The following is a 22093-nucleotide window of genomic DNA, read 5'->3' as shown; positions in this document are numbered from 1 at the left end:
TAATATACACATTTAATTAATAATTGATTTTTAATAATTTAATTAATATTTAATTAATAAATAACAGTACATGTACATATTTCAGTTCAATTCAAAATAAATCACGTGTAACATAATATACCATAGCGGCGGACAAAAGGCAAGATACGTCCTTCGTCATTCGAATAAAATGCGTCGCGATATTGTATGGTTTGATTTCACTCTGGTAAACGATGACCAACTTGGCGAATATCTCAGACAACTCAACGAACGTCTTGGTGTCCATTCCGTTCGCAATAGAAGCGATGTTACCATACGCATCAACCACTGAGAAATTAATATATAAATTACTCAAAAGAAAAAATTTTATTGAATGTTCTGTACAGGTAACAATAAAATTTGTTTACAAATATGGTAATAGAAGGAAAAAGAAAATCATGCATCACTTTTAAGGTTAACACCAAATTGACCAAAAAACTTGCAACTTGTACTTTGCACTTTTAGCAAGAGATATTCTGTAATTCTGAAATAGCACGTTTCTAAGTAATTTTTCGCAATTTTTGAGATACTTGTTTCGCAAGTCTTTGTAGATACATATATTTTTTTTTCTTCTATTGTTAACAGGATTATTGGAGAAAAATCCTTACGAGTGCATACGCCCGAGATAACACTGGAAATAGTTCCCAGGTTAAAGAGTCGTTAGGGCGTAATGGGATCGCTCTCACCTTTCGTCAACAGCTCCGTTTCCGATTGCACGTCCGTGTCGAAGACGATTATGCCGTTCAAAGTGGCAAAGAATAGCTTGAAGACCGCGCACGCTTTCGCAAACAGATTCCTCAATTCCTGCATCGCACCGCTCAGTAACGCTCCATATTTTGGGCTACACGATTAACAATGTTCCTTTATTTTTCTGCATTATTTGATAAACCAAAGCTTGTTCCATATAACATTGTAAAAATCGCTAACAATTTTATTTATTCACTTATTTATGAAAAAATACTTTTAGTATAATAACACCAGCAAATCGTGAGAATATCGATATTCGTGATATTAATAAAAATATATAATACTGTAAAAATTTAGTAATAATAATAATCAAATAAAAATAAAAAATCATAATAAGAGATTATGACAATAAATTAAATGGACTAAACCATAGGTAAAAATTACAATTATAATAAGAGAAGCAGGCTTCCAGAAAAGAAGATAGCAGAAACTTAATTTACTAAAAACTAAATTTTCTATATATGCACATACATACACGCATACATACAAAATTTATTAAATTGATTTATACTAAACTTTTATTCTTAACGAAATTATAATTCTCTAAAGTAAGAAATATTTATTACAAATTAAATATTTTAGAAATATACATAATTACCATTTATAACGATACACGGAGAGAATTTTTCGTTAAATTTTACGTTAAATTCACTACAAACTTGGGACAACTTGGCAAACAAGGAATTTTTGAAATATACAAAAGACATTTTACAAACAATGTAATAAAAATTACCAGCAGATATAGTAAAATTTTAATAATTTTGAAAAAGTATTGAAATTTTATTATATATTTTAGTAAAATTAATCAAACATATTTTATATTTTATTGTAATAAATTTTAATATTTTTTATTGTGGTAGATATTAATCAGAATAGCTCGCATAAAATTCTTCGTAGTACATGTTGTCCCACAACTACTATGATTTTCTAAGAGAAAATTCTCTATGTAACTATAAATAATAAAAACCAATAGTAAGTAATTACTATTTGCAATGCAATTACTAATTACTGCACAATTGCAGTACTGTAAGGGCCCCCGCACAATCAAAAATATAAGGAACAGATATTACACAGAGAAAAAAATGTTATATTATTTTAATACCATATCAACAGCATTAGTCTAATTGGAAATAATCTTGTTAATTCAATAACAGTATTAGTGAAACAATACTTATTTTGTTTAAAAAAATACTTATTTTATTAAAACAAAAGCATGACGTATTGAATTAAGATTATTTCCAAGATTATTTGCAATTAGACTAAGGGCCAAAGCACATAACATGGCGTAGCGATATACGACGGTCGTAATCCCCGACCTGACAGATCAGGATACGCCAAAGCTTGTGCGTTACTTACGTCCACGACTACGACTGTCATATGTGCTTTGGCCCAAATGCTGTTGATACATTATTTTTTTCTCCGCGATTAAGAATAAGAAATCAGGAATAAAGCTGGTGTAGCATTGATACATGGCTTCTGATAGGTTAAAAATCTATTGTATCTGTGTTATTCCCTGTTTCTGTTACCTGTGTTTTTCATTGTGCATCCAGCTTTATTCCTGATTCCTTAGTCCTAATCGCTAATACGGGACCGGGGCTAGTTGGTACATGGGGCAAGTTGATACACAGTAATCATTGTAAAAGTGACAAAAGATAATATTACATAAAAAATATAGTATTTCCGTAAAAACATTGCGATAATATTTCAATTAGTTATTTCAGGCTGAGTAGCGTATTTTCACAAATAGAAAATATTTTTGTACAGCCGGAAGTAAAATAAATCAGTGATTTATTAAATGTTATATTTATAAATTTGGTCATTATATCATAATTCTGTTTCTTTAAAATCTGTACTTTAAACGTAATAACTTCCAGTTATATTAATGTCTTAAAACATTTTTTTAAGCAATAATCAAAATATCTAAATATGGCAGGTCGGGGCTGGTTGTGACGAGGTAGGTTGTTACAGCTTTCTACTTATATATAATTTCGATCAACTCCGTCGATGTAACACATAACCTCGGTGCAACAGATATTTTAATTAGGGCTCTGATTTTATTCCGTTTTTCGAATAAACGTTTAAACGTGAAACGTTTATCCGTTTACATTTTCTTCCAGAAAAACGTTTACGTTTAAACGTTTAGTAAACGTTTAGTAAACATTTAATAAACGCTTAGTAAACGCTTAGTAAACGTTTAGTAATCATCACTGAGAAAATTATACATTGTTATTTCGTGCGTGCGTGCATGCGTACGTACGAACGTGCGTGCATGCGCTCGCTCTCACTCGCGGATGTCGTCGATGATGCGAGCACGCGTGACAAAAACTTGTCGAACTGTGTCGTTTCCTCGTGCTTTTGTCTGCCCCTATTTGCTCCCCCCCTCCCCCGCGTCAAAATTAGGACTCGCTATTATTTAAACAAAAACTCATTTACTTGTATATTTAGTAAGTACATTCATTTATGAGTAGAAGAGAGTGTTTTACAAAATTAACTATTATTTATATGCTTTATTTCATTTTAAGTCAAAATTGCATCCAAATCTGAACAAAAGAATACTTTTTTATACCGTTTTTGTTTAACAGTGCGTCATATTAACAACAATATGTAATAACAATAATCTAAAAACAATCACTAATTGTGATTCATTCTTGCTTTTATACCAGCATCCGAATGCGTATTCGTTTTATTCCAAGTCCAAGAAGTGCAAGCAGCGCGAACAAATCTAATTACTTCTGATTTATTGAATAAAAATGACTAAAGTAACGATGAAAGTAACGAATTCGTTTCCGTTACTGTAAAAATGTGACGACGTCACCGGAAAGAAAGTAACGGTAACGATATTACAAATAATACATTACTTCCCAACTCTGACTATATTTGTAATAAATATTTTATTAATAAAGTACATTCAAAAATAAAACACTTAAGAAAGGGATAATTATCCCTTGAAATTAATTAATTAATTAATTATCGTTTTGATGAGGTATTTATCACTAGGAATAAACGTTTATAGAAAAACGTGAAAATATTCGGAAAAACGTTTTTAGTAAACGGATATGCTATAAATATACGTGTAAACGTTTAAACGTTTAAACGTTTATCAGGCCCTAGACTTAAAACACGTGTATTCGGAAAAACGTTTCCAATAAACGGATATGCGTAACTAATTATACGTATAAACGTGTTTCCGTTTAAACGTATAATAGCGAGCCCTAATTTTAATCTTATGTAAGATTTCACCATTAACGTCTCTTATTACTCATCAAAACCGGTCAATACAGAACATCAGCTACATTATATCTATATATTGTAATTTTGCACTCAACAATGTAAATGTAACATAACACATGTTATTACAGGTTGTTATTTCTTTTTATTAAATATATTATAATTTGAAAACTGGATCTTTCACAACTTAATCCAGTACTGTAACAACTTACACCACATATGGGGCCAGTTGTTACAAATGTAATCGCCTTATAATTTTTATTGGTGCAACAAAATTAATTATAGATACTATTCAGTTAAAAAAATTATTTTTGTGTTATATAAGCATGTGGCTATTGAAAAATTTTTTTGCGGCTTGTATTCCATTTATTAGTTACGTGCAAAAAAAAATCACTGAAAAAAGTGTACCAACTAGTTCCGGTCTCTTTGTTCCTTATATTTTTGATATTCTACGGGGACCTTAAAGGCTCCCACACAATGAAAAATATAAGGAACAAGGAACAGATATTAGCGATTAGAAATAAGAAATCAGGAATAAAGCTGGTGTATAGTATTAATAAATACACGGCTTCCCCGATAAGTTAAAAATCTATTGTCTGTTATTCCCTGTTTCTGTTGCCTGTATTTTTCATCGTACATTCAACTTTATTCTTGATTCTTTAGTCCTAATCGCTAATATTTGTTCCTTTGTTCCTTATATTTTTCATTGTGCGGAGGCCTTTATGCTTGGATGCTAATAACTAATAAGTTTTGACGCTAACGTCTGTTGACGCTGAAAAATCCAGCGTCATAGCGTCAGATGAAAACGTACCCTTAGATTATATAAAATTATACTGAATAAATAATAACAAAAATAACTATAATAAAATTAACTAAAATAAAAGAGTCAATTATTAATTGATTTTCATTTATATATTATCACATATGTTTATACTTAACTAGATCGTTAACTTCGGGCTTTGGCTATGGAAAAATGGTGACGGCCGGCCCCCAGAAAAAATGGCGGCGGTACGTGTGTTAGTGCGTATGTGATACCCGGCGGGTATATCTTGGCATGTGTGTGTTGCGTGAGCGGCCATTTCTTGAGAGGGTATCCTGACCAAATCCCGAAATCCTGCCGACATACTTTTTTTCACGGAATTAACGATCTAGTTAAGTATAGACATCTGTGTATATTGTTCACTTGACAAACGTTCAATTCACAATAGAGGAATTCACAATGTAAACATTTGACTATATTTTTGTATGAAAAGTTTCGAGTAAGCGCGTTGTTTGTTGTTTGATGAAACGTACCTGTCTTTGCAATGCTCGAAAATTATTCTCGTCGTTTCTGGTAGAATGTCGCATAATGATGCTACGTAGGCAGCTTGAACTTTCTCGAGCGCGGAAATATGTTCTACGCATTTCTTCCAAAAGGCAAGAAGCCCATCGCAAACTTGCAGCTTGTACTTGATGTCATCCAGATCATCAAGTCTCACGTTATTGCCCGTTATTATATCATCTATAACTTTCACGACCTTTAGGCCATTGCAAAAAAAATGAGAATATTTAAACATTGAAACTAAGGCGATAAATACCTATCGTGTCTGGATCGAACTACGAATACATTTACAATTTACTTCATATGCCCGTAGGCGTGATATAAATGCATGAAAAATAATTAACCTTTGGATGCATGACTTCCCTAATGAGGTCTGCAAAAACTCAAACAGCAGAAGAATATAATTACTATAATAACTTTAAATTAAATACTGTCAAAAGAGAGTTAAATTATTTGGAAGAAGAAAAAAAACGTGATTAAAGATATTGGAGAACATCGTAAAAAATGTAAATATGTTATAAGGTCTTAAAACCACTTCTTATGCATCCAGCAATTAATATATATATATGCTAAACTAGATATAATGAATTTTTTTATAAAATTACCTGTGACAGAAAGTGCTGAGCTTTCGGCAAAACTTTTCTGAAAATTCGCTCGTCGAGCGATTCAATTGGACATACGGAGAAACATTGTTCCAGCGTCTGTAGTAAACATTCCGTATCAAGAATGAGATCTTTATCTTCCAGTAGAGCGTAACGATTGACAAACGTGTTAAGGATTGATCAGCTTGATAAACTCTTTTACTTTCAACGCTATTATTTGATTTTTCAAAATGGAAAGATGTATATTTTTATTTCTTAGATTTTAATGTCATTAGGATAAATCAATCGTATAAAACCTTTAAGCATTATATTTGCTTTCTAAAATTATAGGCCAGTCAATGTATACATACATTTTGTCAAATAAAAAAATTTTGTTAAGATTTTTCATTAAAAATGGTTATCAATCTTGTAGAAAAAAAAATTCTCTACAACTTTTGTCTAGAACTTTTTTTGTGCTGTGAGTAGCTTCTGAGTTACAGCCGCGTAAATAGTGCAATTTTCTAAGAATGAAAAAAATGCTCAATCATCTCCCAGCATTGCAGTGGACAAACTTGCGACAATGTTCCAAATCTATGAGATGATATCGAAGAAGAAGAAGATGAAGTAAATGACGAAGAAATCCAGACAGACATTGATGCTTCAATATTTTGCGAATTAGTATTGCATGAAACAGAGGAAAACATTGAAATAGACGAGAATAATGACGACGAAGAATTTAATGACGAACAATCCGGACCATCGAAATGAATATGATTGCAGTGACATCCTTTGATTATAACATAACAACACTTAAAAAAAAACGCGTCATCAACTCTACCGTAAGGTGGTGAGTAAATGAGTTAATTAAAAAAAAATGTTATTTACTATTTATTAATAAAGTAAATAATCGAAAACCATCGTAATTGTTATATATTCAATTTATAAAACCTTAAATATGACATTTCCCCATAGAAATGCATATTCCCAACGATTTTCCTAAAATTCGTTACGCACTTTTTACGCGGCTGTAACTCAGAAGTTATTCACTGGACGAAAAAAAAGTCCTAGACAAAAGTTGTAGAGAATTTTTTTCTCTACAAGATTGATATATAATAACCATTTTTAACGAAAAATCAACCGAAAACGAGATATTCCGCAAAAACCGTTTTGAGTCCTCTAAAAAACAAAATGGCGGCTTATCCCTCATCGGATTCTTGACTAAGGGCGCCATCTTTATAAATCATCAAAAATTCATAACTACCCCAACAAATGTTTTTATTTATGTTTAAATTGACTGGCCTATCATGCAAATAAAATCATTAACATTCTTTCGTATTTTTAAATCTAAGGTAATTTTTTAGGCTCAATCTTTAGTTCTCTATCATTCTATATATCAAAGGATATTTGCAATTTCGACACTTCGCTGTCGTCGAAATCAGTTGGCTCAAAGGAAGAGTCAAAGAGACCAGACGACATATTCTCGTCCATATCTAGAATATAACAATATATGTGTAAGTAAGTTTTCTTCCCTTCAAAAGTACCCAAGAAACTATTAATAACTTTTCACATCAATAACTCTCTTCCAGTCCCACAAATTGGCATGTATTATTTTTAATTATTTAACAAAGAAAAGTCAAATACGACAATCAAATAGTTAATTTTTTATCTGATTCAATAGATTGGTCTATGGGGAGAAAGTTGATTAAAAAATTATTCCTAGTTAAGGGAAAATAATTACATGCTGATACTTAAATTACAAAGATACACTGTGTACAATAGATTTACAATACAATTTATTGAAAGTAATCAAAAGAGGATGTACAGCAAATAAAATACACCGATAACTTAAACTATTCGCCAATAGTGTATTTTCGCAACAATTTCAAATGGAGATCGATTAACCGTGGAGAAGGGGGGGGGAGTGTAATCAGACCTAATCTTCCTTCTCTCTCCTTCGCTATCAATCCCGAATAATAGGTAGAAACGGGGCAAATCGAAAATTTCTTGGCAATGCTCGAGGTTGCCAAAGTTTGCTGATAAGGACGTCAATTAAGGCAGCTCCAAGCTCTAATCGTCGATTCACCAAAAGTTTCTGGCTGTAATTTGCGCCATCGCTGGCATGTAACCGGCGAAATTGTAACCCACTTCTCGGGAGGATTTAACCAATTGAATCGATACGCAAGGTCGATTTTTCGAAATGTGCAGGAAATGTTTCAATTGTCACGAGTCACGACTGTTTCTATATATTTGGCATATTATAATTTATCCATTATCCATTTTCAAGTGACATCGAGAAAAAATAAGAGAGAAATAAAATTGTTATGTATCAGTACTAGATGTCAAATGCAGAAGAGAAAAGAATCAATTAATGAGAGAAGCTTGTGGAATCAAATAAAATGGATAAGAAGAGAAATAAGAATGCAGCGACGGAATGTAGAACGTGTAGCCGAGGGACGGCTAGCATATATTTGTAAAAACTGAGGATTAACAGAAAAAAGACCACTGGGACGAAGAAATATGAGTTCAAAGTTGGTTTCCTTCGTCAATGAGGCAAGGCCATGCAAATATGAAGAATCCTAGTTGAAGAAAAAGGGGAAAGAAGAGAGGAAGACAACCAAGCCAGTCGCGGGAGTAAACGAGCGAGAAAAGAAGTTGATCCGCGCCAGGAATTGGAATGATCGAGCTGTCGGACTTGCCATGGCAACTGCGGACAACAAGCTGTCAGATGATGGGCAGAGTTTTGATCAATAATACCGGCAGTGACTGTGGTTGCCTGCCGGCGGTTCTTGAGTTCGATATACGGAGTCGCGCGAACAGTGATTTTGACTCCAAACAACAGCACGTGGCTGCCGGGTTGTAGTAAGGACAGAGGGTGGCGAAGGGGTTAAGAGAGGGTGGTTCCGACACGTGACGAAGCGGCGAGCGACGTGTACCAGGCTGAGTCACAGAGGATGGATTTGAGCGATGCGATTTTCGATCGAGAGATGCTAATTTTTCGTCCCTGAATTACGAACTCAAGACTCGAATCACTCGAGCCGCCAGTCGGCTCAAAACTCTCAAAAGTAGCACTGACTATACTGGTTACGATACCGACGTTTCGGTGCTTCAATATGCCTATTTATTGAAAGAGTCTGACCTACTAAATTCGCACGAACATTTTATTATGTTTGAAATGTAGCAAAAAAGAAAACAGCATGATGAAATAAAAATTAAGGCTTATTATTAACAAAAGAATTTTTGTCTCTATCAAAAACGAAAGTGCAGAAAAATCTCTTGGACATTTTTAAATAAAAAAACATTATTTATAATATTAATATTGTAACAACTCAAAATGTGTCCTATAATAATATTAAATAATAATAAACAGTTTCCTAGCTGTTCTCTGAGATAATTTTTTTTTAAATATAGTTTGGAAATATAGAAAAAGTTGCAGAAAGGAAGCTCTTTTTGTTTTTAATTAACGAGATAGTAAAATGATAATTAAATCAATTCACCAAATATTTTTCTCTATTTTCTATTTCAATAACATGCAAAAATACGTAAGAAAATAACTATTTTGCGGTTAGGGAAAGAACAAATATTATAATCAATAAAAAAATTGTCTTCTAAAAAAGTTATCTTTTTCTTCATTTTAAAATATTTGAAAGTCATTCATGTCTTTTTCATAACGGAATGATTTTCATTAATACGTATATAATAAGAGATTCAATCAGAAAAGATTAATTTAAAATTATAAAAATTTTGCTTGTTTATATCTCTTCAAAATAAGTAATTTTCGTATTTTTCCGTATAATCAAAAAACAAAAAACAAAAATATTTTAGATGTACTTCAAATTGAGGGAGATATACTATACACATACAGATATCGCGATGTTACGTCACCGTGGCCTCGAGAGCAACGTATACGAAGTGAACGAGGAGTTCGACCACCCTGGCAGCGCTGACAGTGATTGTAATGACGGAGGTTAATGGTACCAGTACAATTATAGTGTTCGTGTGTTGGCTCCCGTTCAAGGCAGAGGCAGGGAAGAAGAGAGAGAGAGAGAGAGAGAGAGAGAGAGAGAGAGAGAGAGAGAGAGAGAGAGAGAGAGAGAGAGAGAGAGAGAGAGAGAGAGAGAGAGAGAGAGAGCGAAAAGGGGAGAGTTAGTACACCTATAAGCGTGTTTGTGAACCGGGCTTGGACTTGGTACACACCGAAGGTTGGTGGAGGGCAATGGATGAGGGTAGTCAGTCAGTCGGCGCCCAGTCGTGGCGTCGACAACGTTTCTTGGTGGACTCCTCACTCGAGAGCTAAAGAAACCTACATATTATATTTATACAGAAAGATCCTTTTCCTTAATTCAACCTGTGTTATCGTCAAGGGATTGCTTCCCCTGCCAATGAACGAATTAATAAATAAGCTCCACCAGAAAGGTTTTGGAAATTGTCAAGAGGACACACTGACAATGCGAAAAAGATTGTCTGGGGATGTCTAATGGTAGAAGAGCGACGCGACCTGTCAGGCAGCTGTCGTTGCAGCAGCCTGCGCCGCGTCGACAACATATTAGACGTCAGAGATCGGCGGAGGACGATTGCAGCAAGTCCCTGCAAATCTACGCGAATCCGATCGCGCGTGGAAGATTAGCCACAAATGTGACAGAGAAGCCCAAGGTAGTTGAGAAAACTTTCTTCCCTTTAACCGTTAGGTTTTAATTAGGACTCGCCTTTCTGTATCAAGCATATAGAACTCGTTTTTTTTTTCATTCAATAATCGAAGAGTCGTTTTATTACGTTGTATTCATTTTAGATTTTTAATATCTCTCAAGGTGCATAATCTTAACGTAATAAATACATTTAACAAATACGTTTTGTATTATACAATTAAGTTATTTTATATTATCGTGCAATTGACAGGTGCGAGTCGCCTGGGGTGATGATCGTCGCGGCTGCGATGGTCTGGCCCAGGTGGAGGTGGTGGCTCGGCAGATCACAGGTCGATCGAGACCACCCACAGGTCGATCTGGCAGGGCTTATGCCACTACGGAGAAGGCATCGATCCTTTACTCGCGGCAAGAGCTCGCCGAGAGGCTGCGACTCGCATGGAAGCACCGCGAGCAGAACAAAGCGAACATCGACATTTTCCTGGCACATGGCGTGGCAGTGGAGGAACGCTGCGACTCTCAGCTATCAATGTCCGCCCCGCCGACCCCTCTCTGTAGGAAGAAGCCTAATTCTATTCAGGATGAGAAAAAAGTTCAGCGGAACCCAGCAGCGTTAAACAATATGAGAGATCAAGGGAAGGAAACGCGTGAAGATGATGCTAATGAAGATGAAAGATCATGCGGGAAGAAGCTGGAGACTGCGTCTCGATTAACGGAGAACGATCTGTTGACGAAAGGGGTTGAGAAAGTAGCGAAAAGCGTGGAAAAGGAGGAAAGAGATAACGAGGTATTTAGATGGATAATTATACTCTGTTCATAATAATGAAATTTTTCAATATCAAATAATCGGATGGAGGACATTACCGATCTTTTTAGAACCAAGCTACCAACTTGCATGATAATCCAGAGATAATCGAGGAGGAGGAGGAGAAGAGAAAGAAGACGCATATAAATATCGACTGCACGAATCTTCATCTTCCAATGACCGATCTATCCCAACCGTCGGCCGCTTTTTCATGCTCGAAAGCGGCAAATGCGGAATCGGCGAAGATCAATGCCGATTTTTCGTTGGCGAAGCAGAAGCGCGCGAGTTTTCACAGCGGTACCAATCGCGCCTTTCTCGTGCCGATGGTGGAAAAGTCTCCGAAAGTACCGGAAGCGAAGAATAAGCTCGCGCCAGCGAAATCGGTCGAGATCAGATGCGCTTCGGCCGATAAAACCGCAACGAGATCGCCAATCGACAAGAGTGCTGTTCTCACGAGAAGCTCATCTACGGCAAGCCTAGAAAAAGCGAGAAGGACGAATTCGGCGCCGCCGCAGAGACGAAATCTCGCATCCGCGGCGCGCATACAGGTGAACATTGTGATCGACGCGCCTGGTCTCGCCGAGGCGACGGATAAATCGATCGTTTGTGAAAAAATGCAGGACGGAAAAGATGCCGTGGAAAAGTACGAGGAAGGTGCGACGAAGGTAAGTAGTTGCTCGAGAGCTTTTCCTAGAATCTGAAAGATCCGGGGATTCACTATCGTTTTGCGCGTCGTGAATCAAAGATCTCCCGATAATAAAATAATTCACAAGTAAATAATCGATATAAAAATGAAGGAAAAAAACAGTCGGATAAGAATATAGATAGGAATCTGCGCCAACTGTTCTGTAGATATCGCGAGGAGAGCGATCGATAAGATCGGCGCCTCTGAAGAGGAGATCGAGAAGTTCGAAAAGACGTTTCCTCGCCTCGTCGGGTCTGAGCAAAGACGAGGATCGCGGGGGACGAGGGAAAGCTTTTGTGGATCCCAAAACGAGTGACGTGGTCACCATGGTGTCGCTGGTCAGCTCGGCCGACAGCGATAGCGACGTGGAAAATTCGCCGGGCGACGATAAGCTTATCAATGAACTGCGCAGCAAGCTACCCACCATGCCTATCATAAAGACGTCTATCAACCCCAACCCTGGCACGGTGAGAAAGCCCATCAAATCAGGTAAGATGTTCCTATTTTATTCTTATACAAATTAAAATATTTTATATACATCTATATATATAAAGGAAGATGTCCTGACTCACTCATTCACTCATCAACGCCCAGCCCGAACCCCTGAATCGAATTTTTACCAAAAGTATATGAAATAGGGGAGAGGGAGAGGGAGAGGGAGAGGGAGAGGGAGAGGGAGAGGGAGAGGGAGAGGGAGAGGGAGAGGGAGAGGGAGAGGGAGAGGGAGAGGGAGAGGGAGAGGAGAGGGAGAGGGAGAGGGAGAGGGAGAGGGAGAGGGAGAGGGAGAGGGAGAGGGAGAGGGAGAGGGAGAGAGAGAGAGAGAGAGAGAGAGAGAGAGAGAGAGAGAGAGAGAGAGAGAGAGAGAGAGAGAGAGAGAGAGAGAGAGAGAGAGAGAGAGAGAGAGAGAGAGAGAGAGAGAGAGAGAGAGAGAGAGAGAGAGAGAGAGAGAGAGAGAGAGAGAGAGAGAGAGAGAGAGACTATTTGCGTGTCTTATTACATATGTCCTCCGGGGCATATATATGCAATACAGGGTGTCCCATTTGAAACAGTACGGTCGAATAACTCATAAAGGAGGAGGTTAATGAAAAAATGTTTCAGATAAAAGTTGTAGAGCTCGAAAGGGACTAATAGATGGTCAATATGGTCATATTAAATTCTTGGCCCGGGGCCCATATTGAGCCCAGTAGAGTTCTCTGTACCACCCGGTATATACAAATTATACAAGTTCGATAAATAAATAACGATGGACTTAGAGGCTCCTTAGAAATTTCTCGTTTCTTGAAATCCTCGCCGTTGTTAATTGAGGATAAAATAATTTTTGCTTGTTGCGTTATAAATTATTTATCTACGATCGCGATTGATAACATCCGATAACGTATACGCGTGCGGTAACGAGTAAAGCGAAGAGGCGTAGAACTATAATTGAACCGACTAATTAAGAGAGACACGAGACACGCGAGCCGCACATAGCCAGAATACTTCTGTTTATATAACGCTTGCGTTCACTTGTGATCAATGAAATTCTTTATTTTATTATTCGTAGAGGAAAGTCCCCTATTATGAGACAGGATCCTAATATAAGATATATTAAGCTAAAAGGCCCTATATAGGCCCCATCTGTTGATCCCACCATGAAAAAACTCCGCCATCTCATATTAGGATCCCTATCTCATAATAGGGGACTTTCCTCTAATGATTAAAATCGCTTAATTACTTTTTTATTAATTTGTTCTGTTTTACATAAATATTCTTTTAACTTCAATCCAAACAGTTTACAATTACTTAGGAAATTGATTATATATATTTTTTAAATATACCATAAAATTTATTATTATATGATAAAAAAAGAAGAAGAAACAAAGGATATAAAATAAATTACAATTTGTGTATTATATCAGAAAATAACAAAATAAAAAAATATAACACAATTAACTAAAGAAGGTGGCATTTTCGATTCAGGCTGGATGACTAATAATAATATTTCTATGTGAATTTTGTATACTTTTTCCAATTCAGTAAGCTGTGCGCCAATTTTTTGTCGGTCTTAAAACAGCTTCTTGTTGGAAAGTAAATCCACATACTTAAAGCGATAATCGATATAACTTTTAATAAGCATCTTATTTAATTCACTATAAAGAATTTATTGCGAAAAATATTACTCCAGCCAGAGTTCGAACCTGTACCTCCCTAAAAAAAAATATATACAGTATATATACATAAAATGTATATATAGGATGTCCCATTTTAAATACCCCAGGCAACTATCTCAAAAATATGGAAGATACGGAAAAATGTTTCAGACAAAAGTTGCATGGTTTGAAGGGAATCGCATGATAAAAATATGGACTTGACCTTGAGTGATCTTCTCAAGGCCAGATCAATGTAATCGATGTTTTCTTAAATGAAACTCCCATTTTTTTATTACATATTCTTATAGCCCTTGTCGTGACGTTTTCAAAACACTATAATAAAGCTATCTTTCGTCTAGAATTTTCTGAGATATTTCAAATTTTATCATGATAATTTTAATATAAAATATGAAATATCTCGTAAAGTATTCACTTTTCGATGACTTTACCTTATACTTTTATACATAGAATAATGAAAGGAATCGAATAATAATATTAATTTTTACATTTGCAATTTTGTAAAATAAATGCGTCTACAAAATACAATCAAATTTTTAAAAATAATTTTTTTCTGTTTTTTTTACAACAATCGATTTCTTTCATTATTCTATGTATAAAAGTATCAAGGTAAAGTCATTGAAAAGTGAATACTTTACGAGATATTTCATATTTTATATTGAAAATATTATGACAAAATTTGAAATATCTCAGAAAATTCTTAACGAAAGGAAGTATAATTATAGTGTTTTGAAAACGTTTTGACAAGGGCTACGAGAATATGCAATAAAAATGAGGAGTTTCATTTAAGTCTGAAACATTTTTCCGTATTTTCCATATTTTTCGAGATATTTGCCTAGGGCATTTAAAATGGGATACCCTGTATATATAATTCTTTAAGTACATACACGGAGAAAAAAAGTGACAACAAACATTTGGTTTACTGCGAGTAGCAAACTTTTTGCTACTGCAACAAAAGGTTTGCTACTATTGCTAAATTAATTAGCTCTCACAGCAAACCAAATGTTTGTTGACACTATAGTAACGAATGATTTGCTAATATAGCAAAATCCTTTTTCTGCATGTGATTCATTAAATTTGTAATTATATATTATAATATTGTAATAAAAATCGGTTTAAAGCGAGTTTAAAGATATAAAAAAAGCTTTTATTCTGTATGTTTTATTAATTTTTTTTTATGTAGAACTACCGATTGTACTAATAATGGACCATCTAGGACGGGGTCGTGCAGTCTATGCGGAAACATCGTGATTGATCGTGTCGGATTAATAGGCCTGTCGTGTACGATCGAGAGAGAGAGAGTTTAGGCTTTTTACAAATATCACATAGGTCGAATCGAGCCTATTTACCGAGTAACCCGGTTCCACCCGTTGGCCAGCAACTGAGCCAAACGATATCGCCCATTATCGATTTGCTTTCGCGGTAGACCTAGTCACCGGGTATCAAACGTTATTTCTCGTTTCGATCTTTGGCCCCAGGGAATCAAACGAACAAAAAATTTGCAAAGTGATAGGCTAATTCGCCGGACAGTTTCCTTCCAGAGGGACTCGTTTGACGAGGAGCCGACGAAGGAGGAGAAACGAATCGTCAGCAACTTCGTTCAGCTTCCTCGTTTCGGACTCACCGTTAACGTCGCTCATGAAAACGGTGGTGAGAACTTGGACGAGCAGGACAGCAGAACTGTTGCCGTCACGATGCCGATGCTGGCCATCGATCCCGTGCTAATTCCACAGGATACCGAGAGGATGGTACCGGAGGCACCGCTAACTGATCGCGAGAAGAGATGCTTGGCGGTACCGATCGGTGATCTGCACGACAAGAAGCGGAAGCTGCTGCGAACGCGCAGCACACCAAGCCGTTCGATGTGAGTGAGGTATTCTTATAGTTATAATGTTATAATACAATAAAACCTTCTATATATTATGATATGAATAACGGTATTATCGATATTATAAATACCGAAATAACTCGCTATTTTATATCTCCTTATTTTAGCCCGTGAATCGTCATTTATTATTTAACTATGGTTCGGATGACAAATATTATTATTTTAGAAATTATCCCCCCCTAAGAATGAAAGCATTACGCAAAATTGCAAAAATAACGAAAGCTCTTAAAAGGATAGCAAAAGCAAACAGACGTGCGGGAGAAATTGCTAAATCAAGTCCATCCATTTGCAAAAATCGAGCTATCATCGTATCTAATCTATATATAGAGCTTAGGGAGGAGAGAGGAAGGATAAAAAGTTCGATTGGTCGACGATTTATGATACTGCCGTCGAAAAAATAAAGTGGGGCGATGTAACGATGCTGGGGGAGGAAAAAAGAGTAGGAGGAGGAGGAGGAGGAAGGAGTTCGTTGGTAACGGACTGGTACGGCCGTGAATGTTCGCATCCCGCGGATCGTGGTACGTCCTTCGATTGGTGCCTCCGTCAAACTTCGCTCATCATATTCGATGTCATCCGCGACGCGTACATCGTTTACTTAGGGTGGATTCCGTTTCATGCATGATGTGCATAATTCATCATTTATCCATCATTCATCATTTAACATTCGGTGAACAACAAATGACAAATTATGCGCATCATGCGTGAAATGGAATGCACTCTTAGTTTAGAAGAAGTTCAGAAACCGCGCGATATACTAAACTCTGCAATTTCTTGAATATGCATTCTCGCAATCTTATATTTTATAAATCGAGAACACTCTTTCACTCTCTCTCTCTCCCTCTCCCCTTCTCCCTCTCTTCCTCCCCTCCCCCTTTCGCGTTCCTCGTTATCAAAATATTCTCATAATTCTTAATTATAAGTAAGTTATTTCATTAATAATGCCATATTATATTATTCTCATTTTCTTAAAGGAATCTATTATGCTATTATTATCTATTAATAATCTTTATCGTTATAAATACATAGATGAGGAGGTATTTTTTTAGGAACTTTAAAGATTTTTATGTATTTTAATATTACCTATATAAGTGCATATGCGATTAACAGTCAACACGTTAAAGTTGATCTGTCCGGACGCGCTCGATTAAAATTGTATTCGAAGTACAGACTTATCGTAATTTGACGATCCTGCAATTTTGCAACTCTACCGCGTGATTGTACAAGAAAAGGGAAAGTAAGAGGAAGAAGAAAATGTGATTTCGATGTTCGCAGAGTAGCGGAGCGGACGAATAATGGACCGATGGAAATAAAAGAGCAGAGGACGCCCCTCGCGATACCACGAGTCGATCTCGTCGCGATTCCAACTCCATCGATTGACTCACCGCTTTCAAAAGTAAAGGAATCACATGGAATTAAATTAAAGCAAATTATGCACAGTATAACATATTGTAGAATTATGTGCTATATTTTACAGCAATATTATTACTATTACTGAGAGTGTGGAACGGGCTAAGTAAGAGCCAAGCGCTGTTGACGGTGCACAAAGGTTAACTCCTTTATTTATAATAAATTAAATTTTAAAACCGTACGTTTTGGTCCGAATTTTGGACCATCTTCAGCGAGAATATAATAATGCGGAGTTCCACACTCTCTTTGATTTTCACCAGAGCCTTTACTCGGACATTACTATTACTGCTATTACTACTATTAATATTATAATGCTGCGTGGTTTCGTAATTTTTAATTTGATATACTTTTGGCATAAATACAGGTCGAGCAATTTCCTAAAAAGACATTGCCGGCAAAAGAAACGCCACCAGAAGTGATACTGCCATCGGAGCCACATTTTCAAACGACCAAGGAAAAGGAATGCTGGCATCTCTACAGGCGGATGTGTGATAAGGGCGTGTGCGTGTCCTTCGACACTGTTCTAAGGTAACAGATAATTATCGATTAAATTGAGAGCCCGATCGATAAATATAAATTGATTATAAGAACTTGAGGTTAACTTAAAAAAATAATAAGAATAATTAACAAGCATTATAATATATGTGGCATTGTTAATAAAACAATTTATCTCAGAGTATTTAAGAACTCCAGAAAGATATTTTGATAATAGATTATGAGATCCAATCCTCAGAGGGAGAAATAAGATAGAATGCAATTTATATTTATATTTAACGCAATCTGTACGCATGAATGACTGGAGAAATGTATTTCAGAGGCATGCTAACACCAACGGAGTATCGACTACGACAGAAGGAATGCTCGGAGGATTTGCAATGAGATTCGCAAAGATGTCGAATTGTTACGACGTTTAGATACATTTTTAATGAACCGATTATTGTTATTTTCACGAATCGATTGATTATCGAAAAACAATAACCGATGAAACATACCATTATATATATATATATATATATATATATATATATATACAGGATGTCCCATTTTAAATGACGAGATCTCAAATACCCTCAAATACAATAAGATCGTCCTTTGGCCTCCTCCAACTTTTATCTGAAACATTTTTCTTTAAAATATATTGTCCAAGAGATATTTGAGGTCATCATTTAAAATGGGATATCCTATGACTTATATGTGCAATTTATTAATTACAATTAATAAATTACACATATATTTCTTTATAATATATATTTCAATTCATATAATTTATTAATTATTAATTGTTAATGTTTAATTCGTGTATATAATTTATCGCGTAAAAGAGTCACGGTGCGGTCTCGCTTCGCGTCGTATAATAATAGGATAATTACATGTAAATAAAACAATTACCTTGAATCAGAAAAAATATTAATCGTCGCGTCGCGTAAAGAGTCACGGTCGGTATCGCTCCGCGCGTACTTGACGCGAGACACTACCGTGTTATGCTGGGTCTACAATGAGAGTCGCAAAGTCGTGAGTCGCAAGAATTGACCAATCACAGTCGATTATTCTCCTCAAATTCGACTGTGATTGGTCAATTCTTGCGACTCACAACTTTGCGACTCGCATTGTAGACCCAGCATTAGGTTAACTGACTGTGACAGCGCACTGAACTGAACGCACTGTCTGCACTGCGCGCAGTACACACACGTATGCATATGTGTACATATCGATACATATCGAAACTGGCGATACTAGCACCGCCAGCCGCCAGTGTCGAAAAAGTGAAAGTTACATTCACTGATATATATATGTCATATTATATTTAAGAGCGTCGACGTAGACGACGACGACGACGACGACGTATCTTAAAATAAAATTTTCACATTTCGACTTTGCGTCACAATATCTCCGCTCGTAGGGCACGTAGCGGAAAAATGAAAAGAACGTACCCCCCCCCCCAAATCGACCCCAAGCTATCGATCAAGCCTACTTAGAACTTGATCCGTTCACTCGTTATCGAGATCTCAACATCTCGAGTACTCGCAACCCGTCGTGTCGCGTAAAAGAGTCACGGTCGGTCTCGCTCCGCGTGTACTTGGCGCGAGACACTACCGTGTCTCTTGATATACATAGAATGAGATACCAAAGACAAGATAGCCATGAATTATTAATATTATCAAGATTGAGTAAACAATGTCTCGATAATAATTAATAATAACGATAAATTAGGCGCACACGGTAAAGCAATAGGCGCAAATCGAATTACCTGAAATTAGATGGTTCCTACTAATTGTAAGCCTTAAATAAAGTCCTACTGCCTCTTTCTCGATCCTTTTATATTCCCGAATTATTTTTAAATTATTTTTAAATCACTTGCGATAATATCCAATATCAGGACATTTCTAACGCATTTAAATACAGCAATGTATTTCACAGATCGCAGAATCTGCCCTTCTTTTAATTGTACCATGTGTACACCTTCTGCACTGAGAATAAAACGGACAATAGCTGTTAAAGAGACAAGCCATTGAAGAAAGAAAAGAAGAGATAAAAGATGCAATTCAAGAAAACAGATTCCTTTGTTATTCTTTCCTACAGTTGCGGATATTTTTCTTCATATGTTCATTCATGTATCCGTATATTCAAATATATACCATGCATTCATATATCCAAATGCGTCATTAATTTAATGTACAATCATTAAACTTCGAGACCTCAGAGAAGTAATTTTGGATACTCGACTCGACTGTATCCCAAGTTATGATTTTTTAATAGTTTAGGTATTTAAATAAATTAGCAGTTGCGTACACAACGCAAATGTTAATAATCGATGCTTTATCAATCAAAAACGAATTTAAATTATTCTCCTTCTCCTCCTCCTCACGTGTTTTGCCGCTACCTCTTCATGAAGGTTGAGTCGTGACGACAATTGCGGGTCTCTGTCTCGAATTGAAAACGTGACGTGAGACAGGATTCTATAACTCCTTAACGACAGTTGTCAAATCGTTATGCAGCTTTTTTAACATATATAGGGTGTAATCCACTAGACGCTTCAAACGCTTCAGAACATTATTTTGTCCTTGTTTAACATTTTATGAACAACAAGAATGAAATGTTTCTAAAAGCGTTTGGAGCGCCAAGTAGATCGCACCCATAATACCTGCCTACGTAACGATACCGAAACTGTCGTTAAAGAGTTACAGAATTCCGCTACAAGGATCGCTATTCTTCGGTTTCAAATAACGCAAATTCAAAGACTAAAATTTGCGCGAATCGTCGAAAGCGGCGCACGTGATCAAAGGGATCGTTGCGCAGCTATTATAAGATGGTAAAAAACTGCGCAATGATCCGACAATTGTCATTAAGGAGTTACAGAATCCCGCCTCAGTAGTGCGATTCTGTAACTCGTTATGCAGTCGTGCTCATAACGACAGAAACAAGTTACAGAATCGCACTACAGGTCGTAAAGCGCAAAAATCGAGACGCGATCGGTCGGCGATCGTGAAAAGTCGCGAGCACGGTCTTACCTTATGGAAAATTACACTCAACTTTTGATGTTAACCGTAAAAAAAAACACAAAAAAAAACCCTTTAAGTTGAGTGTGATTTCGGACCGCCAATTGAAGGTTAACCTTCAAATAATGGTTAACCTTCAATTAATGGTTAATCCTTAAAAACGACGGTATAAACCCTAAAAATATAAACCCTCAAATGAAAGTAATACCCAAAGAGAGTAAACCCCATATTTGAATGTTCTCAATTTGCTTTCAATAATATCCCAGACAGCACAAAATATTGTGAAATATTTATAAGAAAGATTAAAATATTTTTAAAATGTTTATAAGAAAAATTAAAATATTTTAAAAATATATAGGAAATATTTTGTAAATATTTTAATGTCTGAAAAATAAAAGTATCTAAAAAATTATAATAAATATTTAAAAATAAATTGTAAATAATTTATCATTAGTATTATTAAATGTGTTTTTAATTTATGTTATAAATATTTATAGAAATAATAACTGTATAATAAATATTACCAAAAATATCAAATAAATATTTATACTAAATATAAAAATAATGCTTCTAAAATTTATTTTAAAAATATTATAATCTTTATTCATGAAAGACAATATTTAAATATAAAATATTTAATTTTCTTTTAATTTTTCTTAACTATATATCACAATACATATCACAAGTTTTGTTTTTCTTGATTATATATCTTGACTACAATACTATTTTATGACTATAGTACAGACTATACTATACAGAGTGTTCGATTGATGTATGTCATTAAAAAAATCTTATATTCTACATAAAAAACTGAGTCGAAAAGTCCTTTACAGTTTTTGGATATTTTTAATTTTAAGCGAGATATTTCAAGTTGAAATTTGAATAATTTCTCAAATAAAGCGTTACAGTTTACGAGCCACGAGCTCGGTAATTCGATTAAGGGGATGCTGGAGTGACGGCCGAACTTCCTCGATGTCGATAATGTCAACATTTCTAATTTTGTTTTCTCTATATCTGTCTTTGTCTAACGAAATGACATCTGTCCTTGTTCGATTGCTGCGCCATCTCTCGCTACACGCAATACGACTCCGCACGCATACATACATATGAGATTTTCAGACAAATTTTT

The 22093-nt window shown here is 35.6% G+C and overlaps 2 protein-coding genes across 4 annotated transcripts in view; one reads left to right on the top strand and one right to left on the bottom strand.

The window, feature by feature from the left end:
• LOC139782310 (FIGNL1-interacting regulator of recombination and mitosis) overlaps window positions 1–22093 on the bottom strand; it is a 69854-nt gene that overhangs the window by 4811 nt on the left and 42950 nt on the right. The window contains exons 1-6 of one of the 2 annotated variants that reach the window (XM_071721280.1): window positions 15797–15851; window positions 7300–7385; window positions 5920–6066; window positions 5287–5510; window positions 705–859; window positions 122–306 (exon numbers count right to left, since the gene is read on the bottom strand). In XM_071721280.1, coding sequence (XP_071577381.1) covers window positions 122–306; window positions 705–859; window positions 5287–5510; window positions 5920–6066; window positions 7300–7385; window positions 15797–15812 — 813 coding nt within the window. In that variant the 5' untranslated portion in view covers window positions 15813–15851. Of the gene's footprint in view, window positions 1–121; window positions 307–704; window positions 860–5286; window positions 5511–5919; window positions 6067–7299; window positions 7386–15796; window positions 15852–22093 lie in introns of those variants that run through there. The other variant, XM_071721279.1, reaches the window with a different exon arrangement.
• LOC139782311 (uncharacterized) lies at window positions 9502–20117 on the top strand. Of its 2 annotated transcripts, XM_071721282.1 has the most exons (8): window positions 9502–10545; window positions 10789–11322; window positions 11412–12005; window positions 12193–12514; window positions 15703–16036; window positions 17333–17453; window positions 17832–17995; window positions 18283–20117. In XM_071721282.1, exons 1-8 carry the CDS (start codon window positions 10363–10365, stop codon window positions 18344–18346), a joined length of 2316 nt encoding a protein of 771 aa, XP_071577383.1. In that variant the 5' UTR covers window positions 9502–10362; the 3' UTR covers window positions 18347–20117. The 2 variants fall into 2 exon arrangements, with proteins under 2 accessions (XP_071577383.1, XP_071577384.1); XM_071721283.1 differs by lacking the exons at window positions 17832–17995; window positions 18283–20117 and having other exon boundaries at window positions 15703–16045; window positions 17333–17416.

Source organism: Temnothorax nylanderi, unplaced genomic scaffold (assembly GCF_030848795.1).
Source record: "Temnothorax nylanderi isolate EJ_2023f unplaced genomic scaffold, tnyl_v1.0 TNYL_tig0403_pilon, whole genome shotgun sequence".
NCBI lineage: Eukaryota > Metazoa > Arthropoda > Insecta > Hymenoptera > Formicidae > Temnothorax > Temnothorax nylanderi.
This window is presented reverse-complemented; position numbering and strand designations above follow the sequence as displayed.